Below are 18,265 nucleotides of genomic sequence, written 5' to 3'. Positions count from 1 at the left end.
GACGGCAGAGCACTTCAATGCTTTTAAATCTTTCTTGGGTCTTGAAAGACTTCTATAATATGAATGTCATTCAAATTTAGGGTATATTATAAGCTGACATCTTTCAAAGCTTTGTGGAAATCTAGTGTGGTGCTTCTAATAGCAGACAACAGATATTCACTTTGAAGTCTGAAAACTGTATTCACAAATTCTTAATCTGGTCTTTCTCCAACTGCAGATGGCTCTTAGAGGAAGATGCTTTGGATTTTTCTTTTTTTTTTTTTTTTTTTTTAACTTTATTTACAGTAGGCTAGGCTCAACATCTTTATTGTAAAACACGAAGAAACAATCATCTGGGATCAGAACTGAATATCAAAGTGCGCTATACCTCTTCTGTGTTTGCACGTCTGTCTGTCTCTTGGTCAAGGGTGCTCAACACCTATAGCACACGCGTGTCTATTATGTGTCCCCTCCAGCTCCACCACTACATAGGGAATCAGGATCTGTCTTCAGCTCTTGGGGCAAGGATGCTAAGGGGGGAAACAACTTGTCTTCCTTCTGCATTCAGCCTGAAAAGTGTAGGGAGGGTGGCGTTATGTGGCAAGAGGGGCCGGGGACCATGCCGGAGAGCGGGAAACTTTCATGCCAGAGTTTCCACTCCTCTCTGAGCTGCTCAGATCCAGCACGGAGAGAGGCAGCATTTTCACCTTCAGGGATTTTTCTCATTACTCATTAATAGAGAGATATGTATCTTGCCATTTTTCTGTCTTTTTTTTTTTTTTAATTTTTTGCGTAGGCAACTTATTGTTTTGTTTAAGCAAAGTATTGGGGGGGGGGGGGGGTGGCGCGGGCGCTCCCCTATTTCCCTTGTCTGTTTCGGGAGCGCTCTCTGGGAAGGTGATCCTAAGCCGTTTCAGTAGAGGTCACTTGTGTGTGCTTGTGTGTGTGTCCCTGGTGTTTGTGTCTAGCATATGCATGTGGTTTTGCTGACTGCACTTGCAGGCTTGTAAATTTTCACCATGGGAAATTACCAACAAAGCCCAATCTGTCTCCTGGCTGCTTTGCACTTTCCGAGGGCGGCTGTACTTGAGCGAGCTGCAGAACGAGGGAGAAAGAGAGAGGGAGAGAGAAAGGGGGAGTTGGGAGGGGGGAGGGGGGAGAGGAAGGGTGGGTGGAGGGGGAGAGAGGTAAATACCCTTAAATCGGAAGGGAGCTGCTTCTCTGTGGTCTTCCACAAGAGCTGCCTGGGCTCTGCTGGCTCAGTAATAACTGAGTGACCTTTTCTTTTGCTGTATTATGTCTGGCTGGTAAGGGATTGCATTTTGCAGCTGATAAAGCCCTGACTTCATTCAACTCGGCTCCTCACACGCTGCTTTAGGTAAGTTGTCTTCAGCCAGGACGGAGACAGACAGCCTTGGACTGCAAGATACTAAAAGGAGGACACCTGTAGCTCGGATACGGTCAACACAATTACTTGGCGGATCCTTGAGGACCTCATTATTTTAAACTTAAAGAATAGCGATCTCCCTCCCCACCTCTCCCACCCCCTCTTTATTTTTTTTCCCCAAACAATGCTTCTTTTTGACCTTTTCCAAGGAGAAGAGCTACAAAGCAGCCACTGTGCTTATTGAACTGCCTCCCCTGTATCGCTTAATTGAGAAGGTAAGTGAGGCAACTGTGTACATAAGCTTTGGGTCATTTGTGTATGTGCGTCTGCATCACTCTCCCTCTCTCCCTTTCCCTCTCTCTGAGTCATAAGCCGGGGCTGCAATACACACACACACACATCTCTGCACTGCAACTTTCACTCAAGCTGCAGCTCTGCTGAGACTGTTTTGTTTAAATCATGTGAGGCTTCATTATTTTTATGATGAGACATGAAATACATGCAAGCAGAGGATGCTGAGCGAAACCCATCCAACTGTATGTCTCGAGAAATAGCAGTCAAAGTTAACAATGAATTGCAGCACCACAACCACTCCCCCCCCCAGTATTATTGTTATTATTATTCTTGCTTCTTCCAGAGCTTCCCGAAACGTGCTTTTAATTATCAAGGGACTCGGTTAATTTCCCACTCCCCGGCTTTAATCCACAAGCCTCCCCGTACAGCAGTTTAATTTGCAACTGGTTCGGTGCTGGGTTAATCGTTTGGGCAGACCGGCGGAGGAGCGCGGCTGCCGTCGAGGTGGGGGGAGCCGGGGGCGAGGGGGGGGGCAGATCGGGGGGGGGGGGGGGGGGGGTTGCAAAAAACTGCTGGAGGGAGCCGGGCTGCTGGGGGCATCCGGGCTCGGGTAGCCTCCTTTGGACTGGCGTGGAGATGGGCAGCCGGGCTGGCGTTATGAAACAGTACTTCTGTCTGCGGGTCTTTCTCTTTTTCACCCCCGCGCCTGCCCCCTTTTCCTCCCTTCATCCCGAGCACTATATGGTATGCTAACGCCGCATGTGACAGTTTAATCAAACCCATTTGTTAAAACAAAGCTAAGAGACCACTGGGATTACAGGTTTACGGGAAGAGTTAGGGGAGCATGTGGCTTTGCCGCACGCCATCTCCGTGAGAGGCCGGCGGCTCGGGGGATACCCCCACCTTCCCGGTCTCCCCCTCCCCTCCTCCCGCCGTCCGTCGTCCCCGTCCCCCCCCCTCCGCCTCCCCGGGGCTGCGCCGCGCCGCACTCCCGCTCACTTGACCCGAGCCGGGGAAGCACTTGCTACTTTTCCGGGATTCGGTGCTTCAGTGAGAAGGAGCTCTCCAGGCGCCCGTAAATCAACTCATGCAGAAAAAGGAGAAAAGTTTTGGTAAGGCGGCGGTCTCCCGGAGCGGTGCGCTGTAACTGGGAGGGGTGGGTGGGGGAACACCGAGAGCACTTCTCTTCCCTCGTCGACCCCCAGTGCGTTGCCCTGGCGAGAGCCCGAGTGTGCTCTAAAGAGCCCCAAAATGGGGCTTTGCGGGACCGCTGCTCAAACCCGCTCGTTTTGCGGGGTGCACCGAATGCCGCTGCACGCTTTCCCCGGCGCCTCCCTCTCTCTCCCCATCGCCCCGACCCCGCCGTGCTCGGAAAGGAATTAGCACAAAAGGGTTGAGCGTCCAACTCCGAAAGGGATTCTTTGTTGGAGAGTGTATGTTTCTTATTTATTTTTTTATTTTGCATGTGAGCTGCATCAAAATTGAACTCAGTCTTGCAAATCTCTTGTTGGCCTTTGCCAAGCACTAGCACTTTGCTGCCATGGTAACTGTAATTAAACTGATAAGAGTGGAAAAATGTCAGTATCTCTGAGCCTTGCAGCTGCATTGGAGAAAAAGGGAATCAAATTGGTTCCCAGCACCACTGCTCTAAAAACGAGGGGGGGTGGGGGGTGTGTGAAGAGAGCTGGAGGGAGAGACTTGGGGGGACACGACACGACAGCGGTAGGGACATAGCTAAGCACCCCCTGTCCCTGAGATCTGGGTACATCTATTTGCTGCGTTGTCCCTTAGGGGGCTGCAGCCTGCAGGGATGCTCTGGGCCACTGAACAGAAAGAAACAAGCTTTTAGGCCCAATCTAGCTTTCAAAAAGAGAAGGGGAAAGAAGAGAAATCTTTTGTTTGGTGTCTCTTGGCAATCGACTAGCCATGTTGGCCAAATTCTTTTAAGCTGTATCACTGCTCCCAGCTGTGGGACTGCATTCCCATTTTTAGTTTTTACCTAACCTCTTCCACCACCCCTTCCCAGCCCACCTCTCTTATTAAAAAAAAAAAACCCAACAAAATAATGAAGAAAAAAAATCAGGTCCCTCTGCAGAAGAAGGGGCCAGAGGTGAAGTTTAGTTATATAGCATGGAAAATTAACTCAAAAGTATGGAGAAGAGACTATATCCAGAGTACTAAATTCCTTACTTTTATATTTCTTTAAAAACCCCTGAGTGTTATGGAGTTGCGGTTACTTTGTTGTGTTAACTACAGAAGCTGAGACTGTGCGGATGAATTGCACAGAACAAGAGAGCATAATGGAGGCAATCAACCGTTAGGCTGGTTCACAATGCAATCCAGGCAATTAAAAGCTCACCAGAGTTTAAATGAAATGGTTCTACTTATTTCTGTGCACCACACTGCACAGGCTATTATTTATGTCTCTTTTTTTAATTATGATTTCCCTTAAACTGTCAAATAACACAGAATAGCAGGGTCTCGGAGGCAGTAAGAATTTTCCACAGAACAATTTACATGCCAATCTAAAACTAGTTACGACTCCTGATGTGCTACATGCGAGTTCTGAAATGTTTCTTTGCTTTTGAAACCTTAACTTCTTTTTTCTCTTTAAGTCTGTGTGTGTATTATCCTGAATTACTGGAGCTCTGAATGTTTTTAGGATGAAGCTACAAAGTGGGAAAGCATCGTAGAAGTATTCTTTTTATCTTCTACTAGATCTCTAACTCTCTTGTTGACTGTATGTTGTCAGTATACTGTGTTTTGAAGACCAGTGCACCGATACTTAATTTGCTCCAAACTGATTCAAGTAGAGGCAATACATACTACTGTATGTACTGCATGTATGCTGTACGTACTACTGTCCTTGAGAGAACTTCAGCATCCTGTATGTATCTATGTCCTGTATACTGTATGTATGTATGTATACTGTATATATGCTGAACATACTACTGTTCTTGTGTGTGTGCCTCTGCAAAGGAGAGTGGGGAGAGTGGTCTTTAAAAGTTTTCAAGTGATCCAGCACATAATAATATCTACCTCTGCCTCCTTTAACATGCCTTTTAAAGACTGTACCACAAACCAGAAACTGAGTTCTGTGGGTTTTGTGTGTGCTGCACTCAGCATCATCAGGAGCCAATTTTGCTTATAGATGCCACTAAATCACTAACAAAATAGAGTTCATTATGTCAAATATTCATTCCCGTTGATTTTTGAGAAGGGTGATGATTGGAGTGAGATGGATTTTTGTTTCTTTGCCTTCTTCCAGGAGCCTAATTTAGCTTTTTCCAGCAATCTTCCTCTTTATCCAGAAATCATAGTTACAAATCAGTTGATAGTGTTTCATCACACAATAATAACAATAACCAGGGATGGGAGTCAGTGGCATTGAACTGGGGAGACTGGGGGAAATTCAAAAACCCGCAAAGCAGGTTATTAAGTTCTCCCTTCAAAAATCCTAAGGGTGGTGGATAGTGATGAAGAAGTCTGATTCCTGCACACCTCTGCAGTTTATGTGTAGTATCTTGGGGACTGGGGTGGAGGGAAGGGTAGAGAAAGCCCTTGAAAGCATATTGGGGTGAAATAAAAAGGGCTTGTTTGACAGTGACAGACTAGGCACTGAAATCTCTCAGTTTTGAGAACAGATACGCTCTGTGATGCAGAGCATGGGTAGGACTCTGCATGACTGAAGGGAAAACTGGCTTTGATTTAATTTATTTATTTATTTAACGGCCTGGGTGTAGCACTTATTGTATGGGATTTTTTTGGAAGTGCTCTATAAGCTCTGCTTTCCCAAGGGAGAGGAGGACAGCCAGGCAGCAGTGCTGTGTGCCGCTACCTGGTATTTCAGCAGCGAGGAGTTTGGATGGTTTTGTAGGTGCTGTCAGGCTCTGAAAGGGTCCTTCCTGCATCCTAAGAAATAAATGGGTACCTAAACTGCAGCCTGTGGAACGCCGGCTGACAGCAAGGTGTAGGTATTCTTACTGCCAAATTGAGAACTAAAAATACACAAGCATGTATCTGAGGAATGTAACTGCATCGGCGATATTGTGGGAATGTTAAAGGCGAGAGAGATGATCGGTGAGGTGATCTGCATTAAGGTGACTCATAAAATACTGGAGAAAGTAACAAAATGTTCTGTTTTCAGAATTAAGTTATTTAATCCAGGACATGCAAAGAAAAGGGCATTTGCAAAGAATTTGAAGATATGTAAACCACTTTTTGGAGTGCTGTTTTGTGCTTTGTCTTGTTTAGAACCTTTCTACTCTTCAAAAAAAAGAGCAACTTTTTTTTATAAAGAAGCAGTAGTTTGGGGATTCAGTTTTTTTTCCAATCTTCATTAAAACAGAAGCAGCTTCATTGCAAGTAAAGTGCAAAAATATCAGATCTATCAGAGGAAAAAAGCTTTCGTTTCCTCCAAAAGCTGCTGCAGATTGAATCCCTAATCTGAAGATGCTGCCAGGGGGATGTCAGCACCACCTTCTCTCTCAGCCTCAGGAAAATAGATGCGCAGGGTTGCTAGCACGACTTCTGTGGGGTGCCTGCCCCTTTTCACTTGTCTCTACAAGAAGGTTTGGGCTAACCAGCATGAATGACAGTGCTCTGTCTACTTTCCTCATCAGTAGAAAACGTCTCAAAAGTTGTGCAGGGGTATGTGCAAGATTGTGCAAGCTGCAGTTTTATTTGTAATACAATAACCTCCTGTTTGCAGCATATACCTCAGGAATTATCAGCCTTGATTATTGCAATTTGTTCAGATGCTCGCTTGTTTAGCCGTGTTTCTGTGGCATCTTGTTCCTTTCAGATGGTGTAGGACAGTAGATCTGCCTGGATCAGAGGCTGTCAGCCTTCACTCTCTAACCTGCTTCCTTATCAGGCAACAAAATTTTTACATTAAGGTTTTTTTCATTAAAGCCTTTAACTGTGTTAGCTCCTACTTTATCCTGCTTTCCCTCGAGCTAAAGATTAAAGCCCTAGAACAGCCCTTCTTGCTTCTGAACTTTTTTACTGAGTTCCAAGAAGTTGATACAAATTGTGTCCAATTTTATGCATCTGTCCTCTGTGTGGCTGAAGAGAGGGGCTGGGGATAAGCTTGTTGTTGGCATTTAGCAGATACTTATACTCTCCCATGATACTCAACTTTACAGATTAAGGCTTTTTGATCTAGCGAAGCTATCAGAGTTCTGGCAGGACTTTCCTTTACAGTCTGGTGTAGGTTCTTTTCCAAAAATCTCTCATATTTTCACTGCTCTTAGAATTTATTCATAGCAGCATTATTTTGCTGCTTCATGTATGTACCCTGGATTTAGGGGAGATAGTTGGCAACTGAAAATACTGTAAAGGCTCAGCCTTTGTCTCACGGCGCTTGCTTAAGATGAGAAGTGTGTTTTCTTTCCCAGATCTACCACACGCTGCAGAACCCTATGCAGGTCGCTAGACATCGTCCTCTCTCCCGTGAATGACAAGTGCATCTTGAGTCCATACGTGGTATAGTAGCTATGAGAGTAGCATTGACTGGGGAGTAACAGGAAGGCAGCAATGCCATTTTTTTATACTTATTGATAGAAAAGTACAGATCTTACACTTTTGTTGTGAGCTTTCAATGCCGTGCACCAGTACTGCTGTGGTACCTCAGGGTGCCCACTAGGAGAACTGTTGGCATATGACTGAACAGCTAATTTAACAGGTAAATATATCACTCCAAAATGTGCAATAGAGAGCATATTACAAATCGGGGAGCAAGGCTTTTGTACTTACATGTCACAATAAGAATTACTATTTCCAATTCAGTGATCAGCTTCTCACATGAAATTTGGGAGTTCAGCTTGTTAACCCTGGAAAGTCACTTCACTGGCTCTATGGTTGCTGTGGTCCACATAAATTCCATGTGTTCCGTGTACATGTATTTGTAGAGATCCCTGGGACGCCTCAGCCAGCGTAGCATTTAACCTCTTGTCTCTGTAATGCCGATATCCATGAAGACACACTGTACTATTGCCTCAAAGATTGCACTAATTTTTGTGTTTTCCTTGTACAAGCTGTTCTAAAAAACAAACAAAAACCCCAAAACAAGCCCCAACTTGTTCATGTCCTAGCTCCCTGAGCCTGCCTGTCTGTAAGGGTGTATTATAGCACCAACTGATATCTGCTGATAGAAGCTGGGACTGTAAAGCATTCTTACCAGTAGGTATTGGAGCATTCTTGATGAGCTCTTGAGTTTGCTTTTCTTTGTTACAAGACTATTTGACCTTTCGCAGTCTCTGGATAATAATAGGGTGTTGTACCCTGAATTTCGGGGTAGGATTTGCTTGTTGGCAACAGTTTTTGTTGCCCAGTCTTGACAAATCTCATTGTAACATCCAAATGCACTCTAATGAGTAGCATTTTTTTAAAAGTTATGTTTCTTACTGTCTTTCAGACAGTGAGCTAGCCTAACAGTGTATCAGTTCTCTCTTCCTCTCTGGTGCCTGTTTGATGTCCAGCAGAGCATCCACACAGCTATGATTTTGTTTATTCTAAGGAATGACTATCAGAGAATTGGTCCGAGTGTAATGGGATGGCAGTTCGTGGGATTAACCTAGAGAGACCAGTCTTTAAGCACTTTGGGGCAGTCACCTTCTCTCCCCATTTACTGTAAAACTGAGGGCAATTGATTTTTGTATGGATCTCTGGAAGCTGGCTGCAGTGCTCTGTGTACCAGCGCTCAACTGTGTTCCACTTTTACCAGTTCCCTCCCTTAAACTGTGGTTCAGACATTTGAATTGTTTTTTAAATGCTCTCTGCTATTACATCTAAAGGTATATATATGCACTTAATGGACGCTACTGTACTCCTTGTCCAGAACTAGCTGTTGGCTAAAATGGCGACTGGAAAGCGGGACTGGGGTTTTTATATTTTGTTGATATGGAGGGGGCTGGGGGGGCTGGGGTGGTATTTTTGTTTGTTTGTTTGTCTCTTGGTTTGTGTTTTCTTCTTTGACAAATTGGAAACTCTCCGACCTTTTAGATCTTTCAGAAGGTCCTTACACTGCAGGTTGTAACTGGAGATGCTGCTAGTGAAGTTTCTGGAGGTCTGATTGCTTCATTCATGAGTCATTACAAGAACTGAAATCTTAAAAAACTAAACATTCCCCCCACCAACACCAAAATGTCTGCGTCAAACCTCCAGTGAAACTCTGGCCCTGTGCCTCTAACAGCTTCAGTTTTCTTGTTTTTAGAATCTGGAGTGCTTTCATATTTTATAAAGATAATGCAAATAGGTCCAAATATGTAGATTTCACTGTTTGCCACCATAGATACGCTGTTTATTTAAAATTTTGGTTGCTAAATATTACGCACTTTAGGAGAAAGTGGATGACTTTTCAACTGAACTGTTTTTATTTCTCTTTTTAAATTTTTAATCCTATTTCTTTTCAGCAAAGAGACCAGGCAAATAAAGTATTAAAGAGAAGCTGTTGAACTTAGAGCAGTAGAAGTTTCTGCTCTCAAATTTATCTTGGCATTGTTTTCAGCTTGCTGTGGACTATCTAGGTTATTTCATCCGATCTACACCACTGCTTTTTAACAAACTGGGGGGGGTGGGGGGGGGGAGGAAGAAAAGGGTGAGACTTGTACTCAAGAGAATATCTGTTTTCACTCTTGTCTTCTCTTGTTGTATTTCAGGTATACAAATGCTCTCAGTCCAGCCAGACACCAAGCCGAAAGGTTGTGCTGGCTGCAACCGTAAGATTAAAGACCGGTATCTTCTAAAGGCCCTGGACAAATATTGGCATGAAGACTGCCTGAAATGTGCCTGTTGTGACTGTCGCCTGGGGGAGGTGGGCTCTACCTTGTACACCAAAGCCAACCTTATCCTTTGTCGCAGAGACTATCTGAGGTAGGCCACATCCTTCTTATAGTCACTGACAAACTTGGAAAATCTGCTTGGTCCTCACTGTGTAGTTGCTATTGCATAAGCAGTACTTGAGGGCTGCAAGGCTGAGTATATATGGAGGATGAGAAAGCAAATAGTAAGATAGAGAGATAAAACTAAAATCTGAATCAAGAACAAATAACCAGGTCATGAAGGTGGTTGCCAGTTTTCTGGTGCTAGTACTGGGGTTCTGCCCTCAGAGGAGGGAGAAAGTAAACCCTGCCCATGCTTTCCACAGCACAGTGCTCCCAGGGAGCTGTTGGTCTGCTCCTCCTCCAAGCAGCACAGCAGTAGCCAGGTATAGCAGCCTGAAACTGCTCGCATGGTTTTCACTAGCTTCAGTGTAGGGTTTGGACTCTGTAAGTAAGAGGTGCTTTCATTTGTCTTCACTTGCCCACTTTCAAGGGATTTAATTTGTGGCACTAGAAGCCTTTATGAATGTCGCCATTTAGCTGTTAGAAGCTGGACCAAGATGACCAGCTGTCTTCCCACTGTTAAAATAACCATATAGCTAGCAGGATCAAATCCATTTTGGTCCTGATTTAACTCGGTGGCCTGAGTGGAACACTGAATAACCTGTTGCCACTACTCAGACAGCAAATAGTCATCTGATTTTTCTACCTTCTTTGTCGCTTGAGAGTCTACATTCTCAAAGGTATTTGAGGTATAACTTGTAGCAATGTGCTGATGAGCAGCACAAGGCAAGTTTATCTGCAGATTCTATAAATAAATAGGGCTACTTTGCAGCAGCTAAGTTTAATCAGGAACTTCAGTCTCCCTCAGATCTCAATAGTAAATAGAGAAAAAAGGGTTCTCTGGGGTGATTCAGAGCACCTATTTCCTATAGTAGCACCTTTCATCCGTTCCCTGTAGAGAGGGCCTAATGAGACTAGCTGCTCCAGGCTAACATGAACTTCTGGGAATATTTCCTCTGCCCCCATAGTGATGCCTTTTCCTTTTAAAGGGACACTGAAGGCAGTAATACATTGGGGAAAAATTAAAATTCTCTTTGAACGTGTTAACTTACAAGATGAGTTTAAGCACAGGTACCAAATAAGAGATTCCCACACACCAATCAGTTCCCATGTTGTACAGCATGGGTAGGTCAGAACAGGAATCAAAATTAAACCAACTATTGCTACTCTGGCTCTCGATGTTGCAGCCTATTTTTTCTAGAGTGGAACAGAAATCTTCACAAATGCATTTGTTCAGCTGAGGCTGCATGGCAGATAAGGTTCTCCAGACGTGGGCTTGGACTACTCAGTGGTGAAGTGCTCTGCTACCCATTAAAACTCCGAAATGAATGTAAGGTAGAGTGCTGGGAATTTAGCATAGAGGTCTGCATCTTAAAACCATTGTGTTAAATCTGCCAAAGAAGTAGGTAACAAAACCTTACTTTTTAAGGATTGGCAGGGAACTGTTTGAATTGAAAGGAACTGTTGTACATGAGCCTAACTTTTGTGAATGTAACTTTTGACCTTAAAGTGTGTGTCTGTAGGGAGGGGTGAGAACAACTTCTGGGGGGGAAGGTAACATCCTAATTTTCAAAACCCATTTTAGGGATCTTTCTACAATAAGTGCATGCAGGAGAGAAAAAACTCTGCAATGGCTGTTTGATCAGAGTTCCAAATTTACTGGAGACTTTGAACTTACCAGATCTCCTTAGTGTTAGTGCAACAGATCCGATGTTTTAAAGTCAAATGTTTCAAATCAAAGCCAAAAGTTATCTAGTAGTTGAGATATGAGCAAAGCATATTTCCCCAGCATGGATGTGTGCACATGCTTACACACACACTGTTGCTCTCTGGTCTTTGAAGGTGTAACAGGAGTAAATATTTTGCTAACAGATTGTTAAAATTCATACTAAGTGATTCAGAGAAAGGAGGGTGTATTTTCTGTCTGTCATGACCGCATTCAAAACTGGTGTTTCAGATGTTTGTTCATCCACAGTATCTATTTCTGCTCCAGTGAAACCAGCATACATGAAAAATGATACAATCAGTTTTAAATCTCTGATTTTTTTTCTTTTTGTCTCTGGGTTTATCAAATCTTAATGAAGCTATCTTGTCATGAACCTTTTTTTAGTGATACTTGTGAGTGCATAGATTTAAACTTGGTATTTACACTAAACTTCAGACTGATGCACTTAAGGTAATTGCAGATAGTCATTTGCCTCATTGCGTCTTATCTACTTAGCTATGCAGTGAACCTATAAAAGTGATCTTTTTAATGCTAATGTAGAAAATAGTTAAATGTTCTCTAGCTTTGTAGTCAAATAAGCTTTCATATTTAGCAACCTACTTGATATGAATTTAAAGAACAAATTACTTGTACTAATGATCAGATTAGGGTTCAGTTACAGTTTCAAACTATCCTCTTATTTATTTTTATTTTTCTTTTCAGCCATAAAAGGAATCTTTGCTACATATAAAAATGTTCTAGCTCCCTATTAATTTATGTGGTGCCCTCTAGAGGATATGTGGCTTGAACGATACTATAAAGAGTAAAATTGCTTATTAACTTGTCTCTCTGTGTTCATTATGTCTTTCAATAAGACAACCATTGTACAGATTCTATAAGCAATAATGTACCCAGTTTGGGTGCTTTAGCATTCGTGGTTAAATTCACAAACTGTGTGATTGTGTCCTTGTATATTTGCAACAATGCTTCCAGTATCTCTCATTTAGAGATGCCTGCTGAAAAACTAAACTCACCCTGATGCACGTTCTTCTTCATTTGAGCCCTGAGGTACTCACTTTATGCTTTTCATAAATACTCTAAATCTTCAGAACTTCAAAACTTGCTTTGCTTTACCTCTCTGGTAAAATTAGTTAACTTTACTGTATTAAAACCTTTTTTTCTGGGTTGGGGGATGTTGAGGGGATGAAAGAAATCTTTAATGAGGTAAGGAGCTTGGAAGGTGCTTTGGGTGTGAGAGGCTTTACTCTGGAAACTGATTCATGTAAGTCACTGCAGTGGTTTCAGAGGTGGCATATGATACCAAAGGTATCAGGGTGGCCACAGCAGGAATGAACTCTGTTTTGTTAACAAGGATGAGAACTGACTTGAGTAAAGTAAGGACTCAATGTTAGAAATAGCACACTCGGTTAAAATTATATGCAGAGTATAATTCCCCTGCAGGCTTCTGTCTCCTGCTTATACACTCCTGGGTTAGGAAGTGAAGACTTAATTTAAGGAACTTAGGTTTACGCCAATATTTCAAGTCCATTTACAGTAAGTGAAATATGCAAGAAGTTTTTTTTTTCCCCCATTTTCCCTCCAGAGCTGTATGGTGACATCTTAATGTATCAGCCTATCCTGCTCTGTCCCCTCTTCTGACTGGCAGCATGTCCATTTACAAGCACAATATTCCCTTTGAAATCTGTCATTACTGCCGTTAATGACCAGTCATTATGTTAACAGCCCTTGGGCTGTTAATGTGTCAAACTGGTTGTTAACTGGAATGTTATTACTTATTTAAACTGCAGGTATGAGTTGTGTGAAATGTGCTTTGGTTGCGTGTTCTGAGTTGCTTCTGCTCAAAACAATAGGAAAACAGCGGAACATTTGCCTTTGGTGTTCCAATGGATTTGCTTTCTGTTCCATCTGCTCATTTGATTTCTGCATATTTGTGAGGTCCTCCTACCCCTGGGCAGCCTCCCAATTTCAGGTGCAACTGTGTGCAATCCTGTCTCTTAGCCTTGCGTGCAAATGGGGAGCCGCGGATATTTCTGGATGCACAGTAATGCCTTCTGCACATTTGAGATTCATATCTGGCCCCTAAAAGTGTAAAATGAAAGACCAACAATTACATGTAACTCAGTTGTATTAAATAATGAGCTTCCTCAGATGCAGCAAAAATATGAAAGTACAGCTGTGCTAAGCTAGTAGCAATGTAGGTCAATCACCCTTTTCACAAAGGTTTTTAACTACGCAAACCCTGCTGAGCGACCAATGACTACAAAGTGCTGTTTCATTCCTATTTAATTTTGGCAGCATTTTACTGAAGAGCAGGCATTCATGCAGCTAAATTATCTTCACCGTTTCTGGTTTTAACTCCAGCTCCATGACACTGAATGTTGGAGTGCATATCTCTTAGTAAACACAAAGAATACGGTTTCTGATTTTTTTTTTTTCTCAAACCCATCTCTTAACATGGAAATTGAATTAGAACTTTTATTACTTTTTGCATAATTTCCCTGACCAGGCAAACAGATCATAGGAAAAGAATTAACCAAACTAATGTATTGGGGTGGAATTTTTTGCCCTGAAACACATCTGAAACACTATCAGAGATGGAGAGGGTGGTGACACAGAAGTCCACCCCCACCTCCACTGCCCAACCTGGTTATTGATTTTGCTTGTAAATGTACTGCAGGCTTTAAGAGTACCACTGAACAGCTGTGAAAATGGGTAGATCACTATTCCTGAAGACAGGGGCAGATCTTTTGGGGTTTTTTTTCTTCCTATTTGCTGGTTTGAAGACCTGAGACAGGCCACATATATTGGATGAGATCTTGTAAACAATGAGATGTGACTACAGAAAGTAAAGTGTTCACCCATAAGCATCTTAAAGATGCTGCCTCTGTAAAATATTTAGCTTGTGAAAGGGTGCAGAATGAAAAGAGTAGAGTTTAGAGAGCTGCTTTTTCCTGTACAACTGCTCACACTCTAAAGGCAATTATTATTTAAAAATTACTACATAGGAGTACTTAGACTTAAAACATCTTGTAGCCTGGTACCGATTAGCAGATCCTATTTCTCAGGTGGTGGAAAGTGCACTTTAAGTATTGCAAACACAAAGATACGAGCTCTCATCAATGCATTTATTGCATTGGCACCTTACAACCCACTACCTGTTATAAGGTTATTTCAAAATGACACCTCTGCATGCTTCTTGCCCAGCTTAATTAAATAAGGGTGGATCTTTAAATATTTAAGCACCCTGAGTTTTCAGGAATACTGAGGTATTTACAGCAGAGAGGCTAAAGAAAACTCTGCTTTCTTCACTAAAGCTTTGCAGAACTGAACTGCGATTTGTACGTTAATATCCTTGTTGCAATGCATTGAAGTATTCAAGGGAGTACTAGCTTGTAGGAATAGGTCCTAAGAATATTTTAAAATCTATACAGAAAAGGCAGGTGTAGTGGTCTGCTTGTTCTAATTTTGCTACATGAGATGAAAGTTCATCTCAATTTATATTAATTGTATGATTTAGAATGTCTTTAAAAAAAAAAAAGAGAGAAAAAGGCAGGAATACTCTGCTCTCTCTCTCTCCCGTTAACTGCCAAAGGTTTAGAAAGCCTTCAAACACTTTAACAGGTGTGGAAGGTATAAAGGTGTACTACAAGGAGCGTAATGCATGTATGCACAGTTAATCCACCCAACTTGCAAAGAATAATGCTTTTGATTTAGTTACACTCTGGCTAGTTTAGCTTGTTCTTATTTTAGCTCATCTGTGGTAGCTTTTAATAAGAAACATTCAATTAAGCTGTTAAAATTGGTGTTTAAGTCATGTTGAAATGCTGTAAAATGTGTGTACTCAAGTTTGACACTCTTCAGTAGTTCCATGTGTTTCCCCGTATCTGCTGGTATTTTTCTTCAGAGCTGCCAAATTCTTAATAATTGTGTTATTTTTAGTGGCTTAAAATACACAGTTTAATTTCCAAGAATGTGAATGTTCCCTCTTATAGGGCTTCTTGAAAACCAGGCGCTTCTTGTGAGTTGTCAAAATACCTCATTAATCCCCTGGAAATGTTCAAAGAATTTCAGGAGACTTCAGATGAAAGTACAGTGCTTCTTAAAGCCTGTCCTACAGCTCTTCATTACCTTACTACAGTACGGTGTATTTTGATGGAATATTATTTTCCTACACAGATTTTTGTCAACGCATTGCAGCTCAATAAAGCTTAATATAAGCAGTGATTTGGGGGCAGCCTAGGTAAATCTGCAGTGCCAGAAGATGGGATAAAATTTGGTGAAAGAGCAATTCCGTAGGACTGATTTAGTATTTTCTGTGTTTTCTTTTAAAAGAAATGCAACTTTCTTGATTTCTTCCTTGCTGAATTTTTCCTCAGAATGGACTTTTTGACTAGTGTTTTTTATAAAATAAATTTTAAATAACACTCATATTAAAATTATTTACTTTAAGAGTGGTATTGTCAACTATATTATGACATGTGATTTGACATCCAAGCTTTAATTGGAAACTTTCTGTATTTTTGGCCAGAACTATATGTGAAAAATGCATCTATGGGTAATGTAGTGGAATAATGTTTAGCTCTTCCTGCCTTGCACAGAGGTGTCTTTTGTAAGTTCTTATTTCTGCTGCATATCTGTTCCTTGAAAATAAATAAAAATAATTTAATTTCTCTTAACTTCTCACTGAAGTTACATATATTTCATGGTAGACTTGCAAACCAAAATACACAGTATGCAATACTCAAATGATTTCTAAATTAAATTAGTCTTAATTGTTGCTGTCCTTAAGAATCCATATTTTGAGTAGACCATACAAAAGGCATTGTTTTTTTGATAGAAGAATTCCTGACAGATTCCTTAGTGGTGTAATGGATATCCTTTTAAATAAATCTAAGTAATAGTTACAAGATTGACTTTTTTTTTCCCTGCTAGTCAAAATATTCTTGGTTTTTTTTTTTTTTATTTTTTTTTTTTAATATAGTTCTGACAGAAACATCTGAAGCAATGAGTCTACATTGTCAAAAGTCTTTACAGGGAAGTAGGTGTAAAACTTGTAATTTTGGTACTGTTGTTTTACACCTTCCGGAGTTACACTCCAAATCATTAGCCTTTTGACACTTGAGTCTTACAGTGCTTGATGGGTACTTTTTAAAATGGCTATGGGTATCAGTTGATTCATATTTAGAAAGAGAAAAGGCTGTATAAGTCATCTGCTTTCTTAGGTGTATGTATCAATCTATCAAATCACCGTCTTCTTGAAAAGCAATGGATGGAAGAGCTAGCTGTACCTCATCAGGCCAAAAAAAAACAAAAGTCTGTAATGGGCTAGAAATAAGTAACATCTGGATTAACAGAAATGGCTGGTTCCACTTCTTTTTAATATGTAAAATGGTATTAAAACAAAACTAAACAAAAAACATGAAACATTCCCTGGGCCAGAAAAATCACAAAAGTAGTATCAGATCTAGACCACATATTAGGGAAAATATAATTGCTCAAACAATAGGATATGTAGTTCACCCAGATTTGATCTTGAGCAAGCCGTGTATCAAAATGGACCAATATACAGTTATGATACCTTGAAGCTCTCCATGCTCATGTGCTCTCTGCACATGGGCTTGGTACAATACATATATATTTATTCAGGAATCATGGTGGGATTCTGCACCCCATGTTGTACAGGTTATTGCAGCATGATGATGGTCCCATCTTCTCTAAAACCAATTAAGACAGACTTTAAGTGTATGCTAACAGTTGAGTATCCTGATAGCAATCAGTATGGTTAGTTGCCGGTTTAGTTTAAACATGTTCTGAAATATCACGATGATTGTGTAGCTGGTTCACAGTTCAGTCCCTCTCCCGGTTTCACTGGAAGCTACCAAACTGCAGCTACCAACACCTAGAAAGTATTTAGCACCTATTTTTCAAAGACTACAGTAGCCCCAATTATTAAATGCAAAATATTTTCCTTTGGGATTAGAGTAAACCCTATTTTGTTTATTTTATAACAAAACACAACACAAAGGGAACTTTCCACTAGCAGAAAATGGCTACTTTTATAAAAGAGAAGAGCATGTTCAGGAAATGATTTTTCTCAGGAAATTCTCCTGCGGGTCTTGAGTGAAGTGACATTCTGCAGTACTGGAATTTAAGCTTTTCCATCTTTTCTTTTGCAAAAATGATAATGTCTTATGTTGGCACATAGTGGATGAAAGTGAGAATTGCACAACATGCCAAGATAAAATTATTTGGGGGGAAGCAAGAGCAGAGAACATCAGGGATTTTATTGTATCTTTTCTACATTTGGGGGAGGTGAGAGTAAGTGAGTAAGTAAGAATAAGTCAAGTTATACATTTGGATAAGCTGTAAGTGACGATATATTGGCTTAGAAAGACACTATACTATACCAGGTTCCAAATGTCCCCTTGCTTTTCTATTGCCACTTTCATATCTCACCTTTGTTTTGAACCAAGCTTGAACCTTTGGACTTTATGTACAGGAGTTATCACTTTTCTATCCGTATCAAAATGTGGAAAATGCTTGTGAATCAAACATATTTTTGTTCAAGATAAGCATCCAAGTCATAAATATCATGATAAGCAGAGTCTCAGGTTCTAACTTACTGAATAATATTTATTATATTGTAGACTTGCATTGAACAGTGTTATTGTTCCACCAAGGGACAAAATAAATTATATTTTTTAAATTTTATGACATTTCTTCTTTGCAGATACCTTAAAGAGAAATATTTATTAGAGGAAAATAGATGCAAATACAGATTTAATAATTAACTCTCACTTTAGATACGTCTGCTCTAAGAAACAGAATTTATTATTGCTGATCAGCTTCTAAAAATGCTTCCAGTAACAATCACTGAATTTGACTTTGCCTTTTAGATAAATTTCTTGGAAGGATTTCTAGGTAGTGATAGCTTAAGTGAGTTGCATGCTATGGATTAGGGATGGTAATAACACTTGCAATCACTGTGAATTA

At 41.0% G+C, this 18,265-nt stretch overlaps 1 protein-coding gene across 5 annotated transcripts in view; it reads left to right on the top strand.

Annotated features, from left to right (window-relative positions):
* Positions 1-18,265, top strand: part of LMO3 (LIM domain only 3) — a 61,805-nt gene that overhangs the window by 2,820 nt on the left and 40,720 nt on the right. Inside the window, exons 1-3 of one of the 5 annotated variants that reach the window (XM_065665151.1) lie at positions 1,234-1,357; positions 1,576-1,641; positions 9,322-9,535. In XM_065665151.1, the coding sequence (XP_065521223.1) occupies positions 9,330-9,535 (206 nt within the window). In that variant the 5' untranslated portion in view covers positions 1,234-1,357; positions 1,576-1,641; positions 9,322-9,329. Of the gene's footprint in view, positions 1-1,233; positions 1,358-1,404; positions 1,642-2,087; positions 2,165-2,702; positions 2,773-9,321; positions 9,536-18,265 lie in introns of those variants that run through there. The other 4 variants (XM_065665150.1, XM_065665152.1, XM_065665149.1 and 1 more) reach the window with 4 other exon arrangements.

Source organism: Lathamus discolor, chromosome 1 (assembly GCF_037157495.1).
Source record: "Lathamus discolor isolate bLatDis1 chromosome 1, bLatDis1.hap1, whole genome shotgun sequence".
In the NCBI taxonomy this organism is placed as follows: domain Eukaryota; kingdom Metazoa; phylum Chordata; class Aves; order Psittaciformes; family Psittacidae; genus Lathamus; species Lathamus discolor.
Note: the sequence above shows the minus strand (reverse complement) of the source record. Positions and strands in the feature narration are given on the sequence as shown.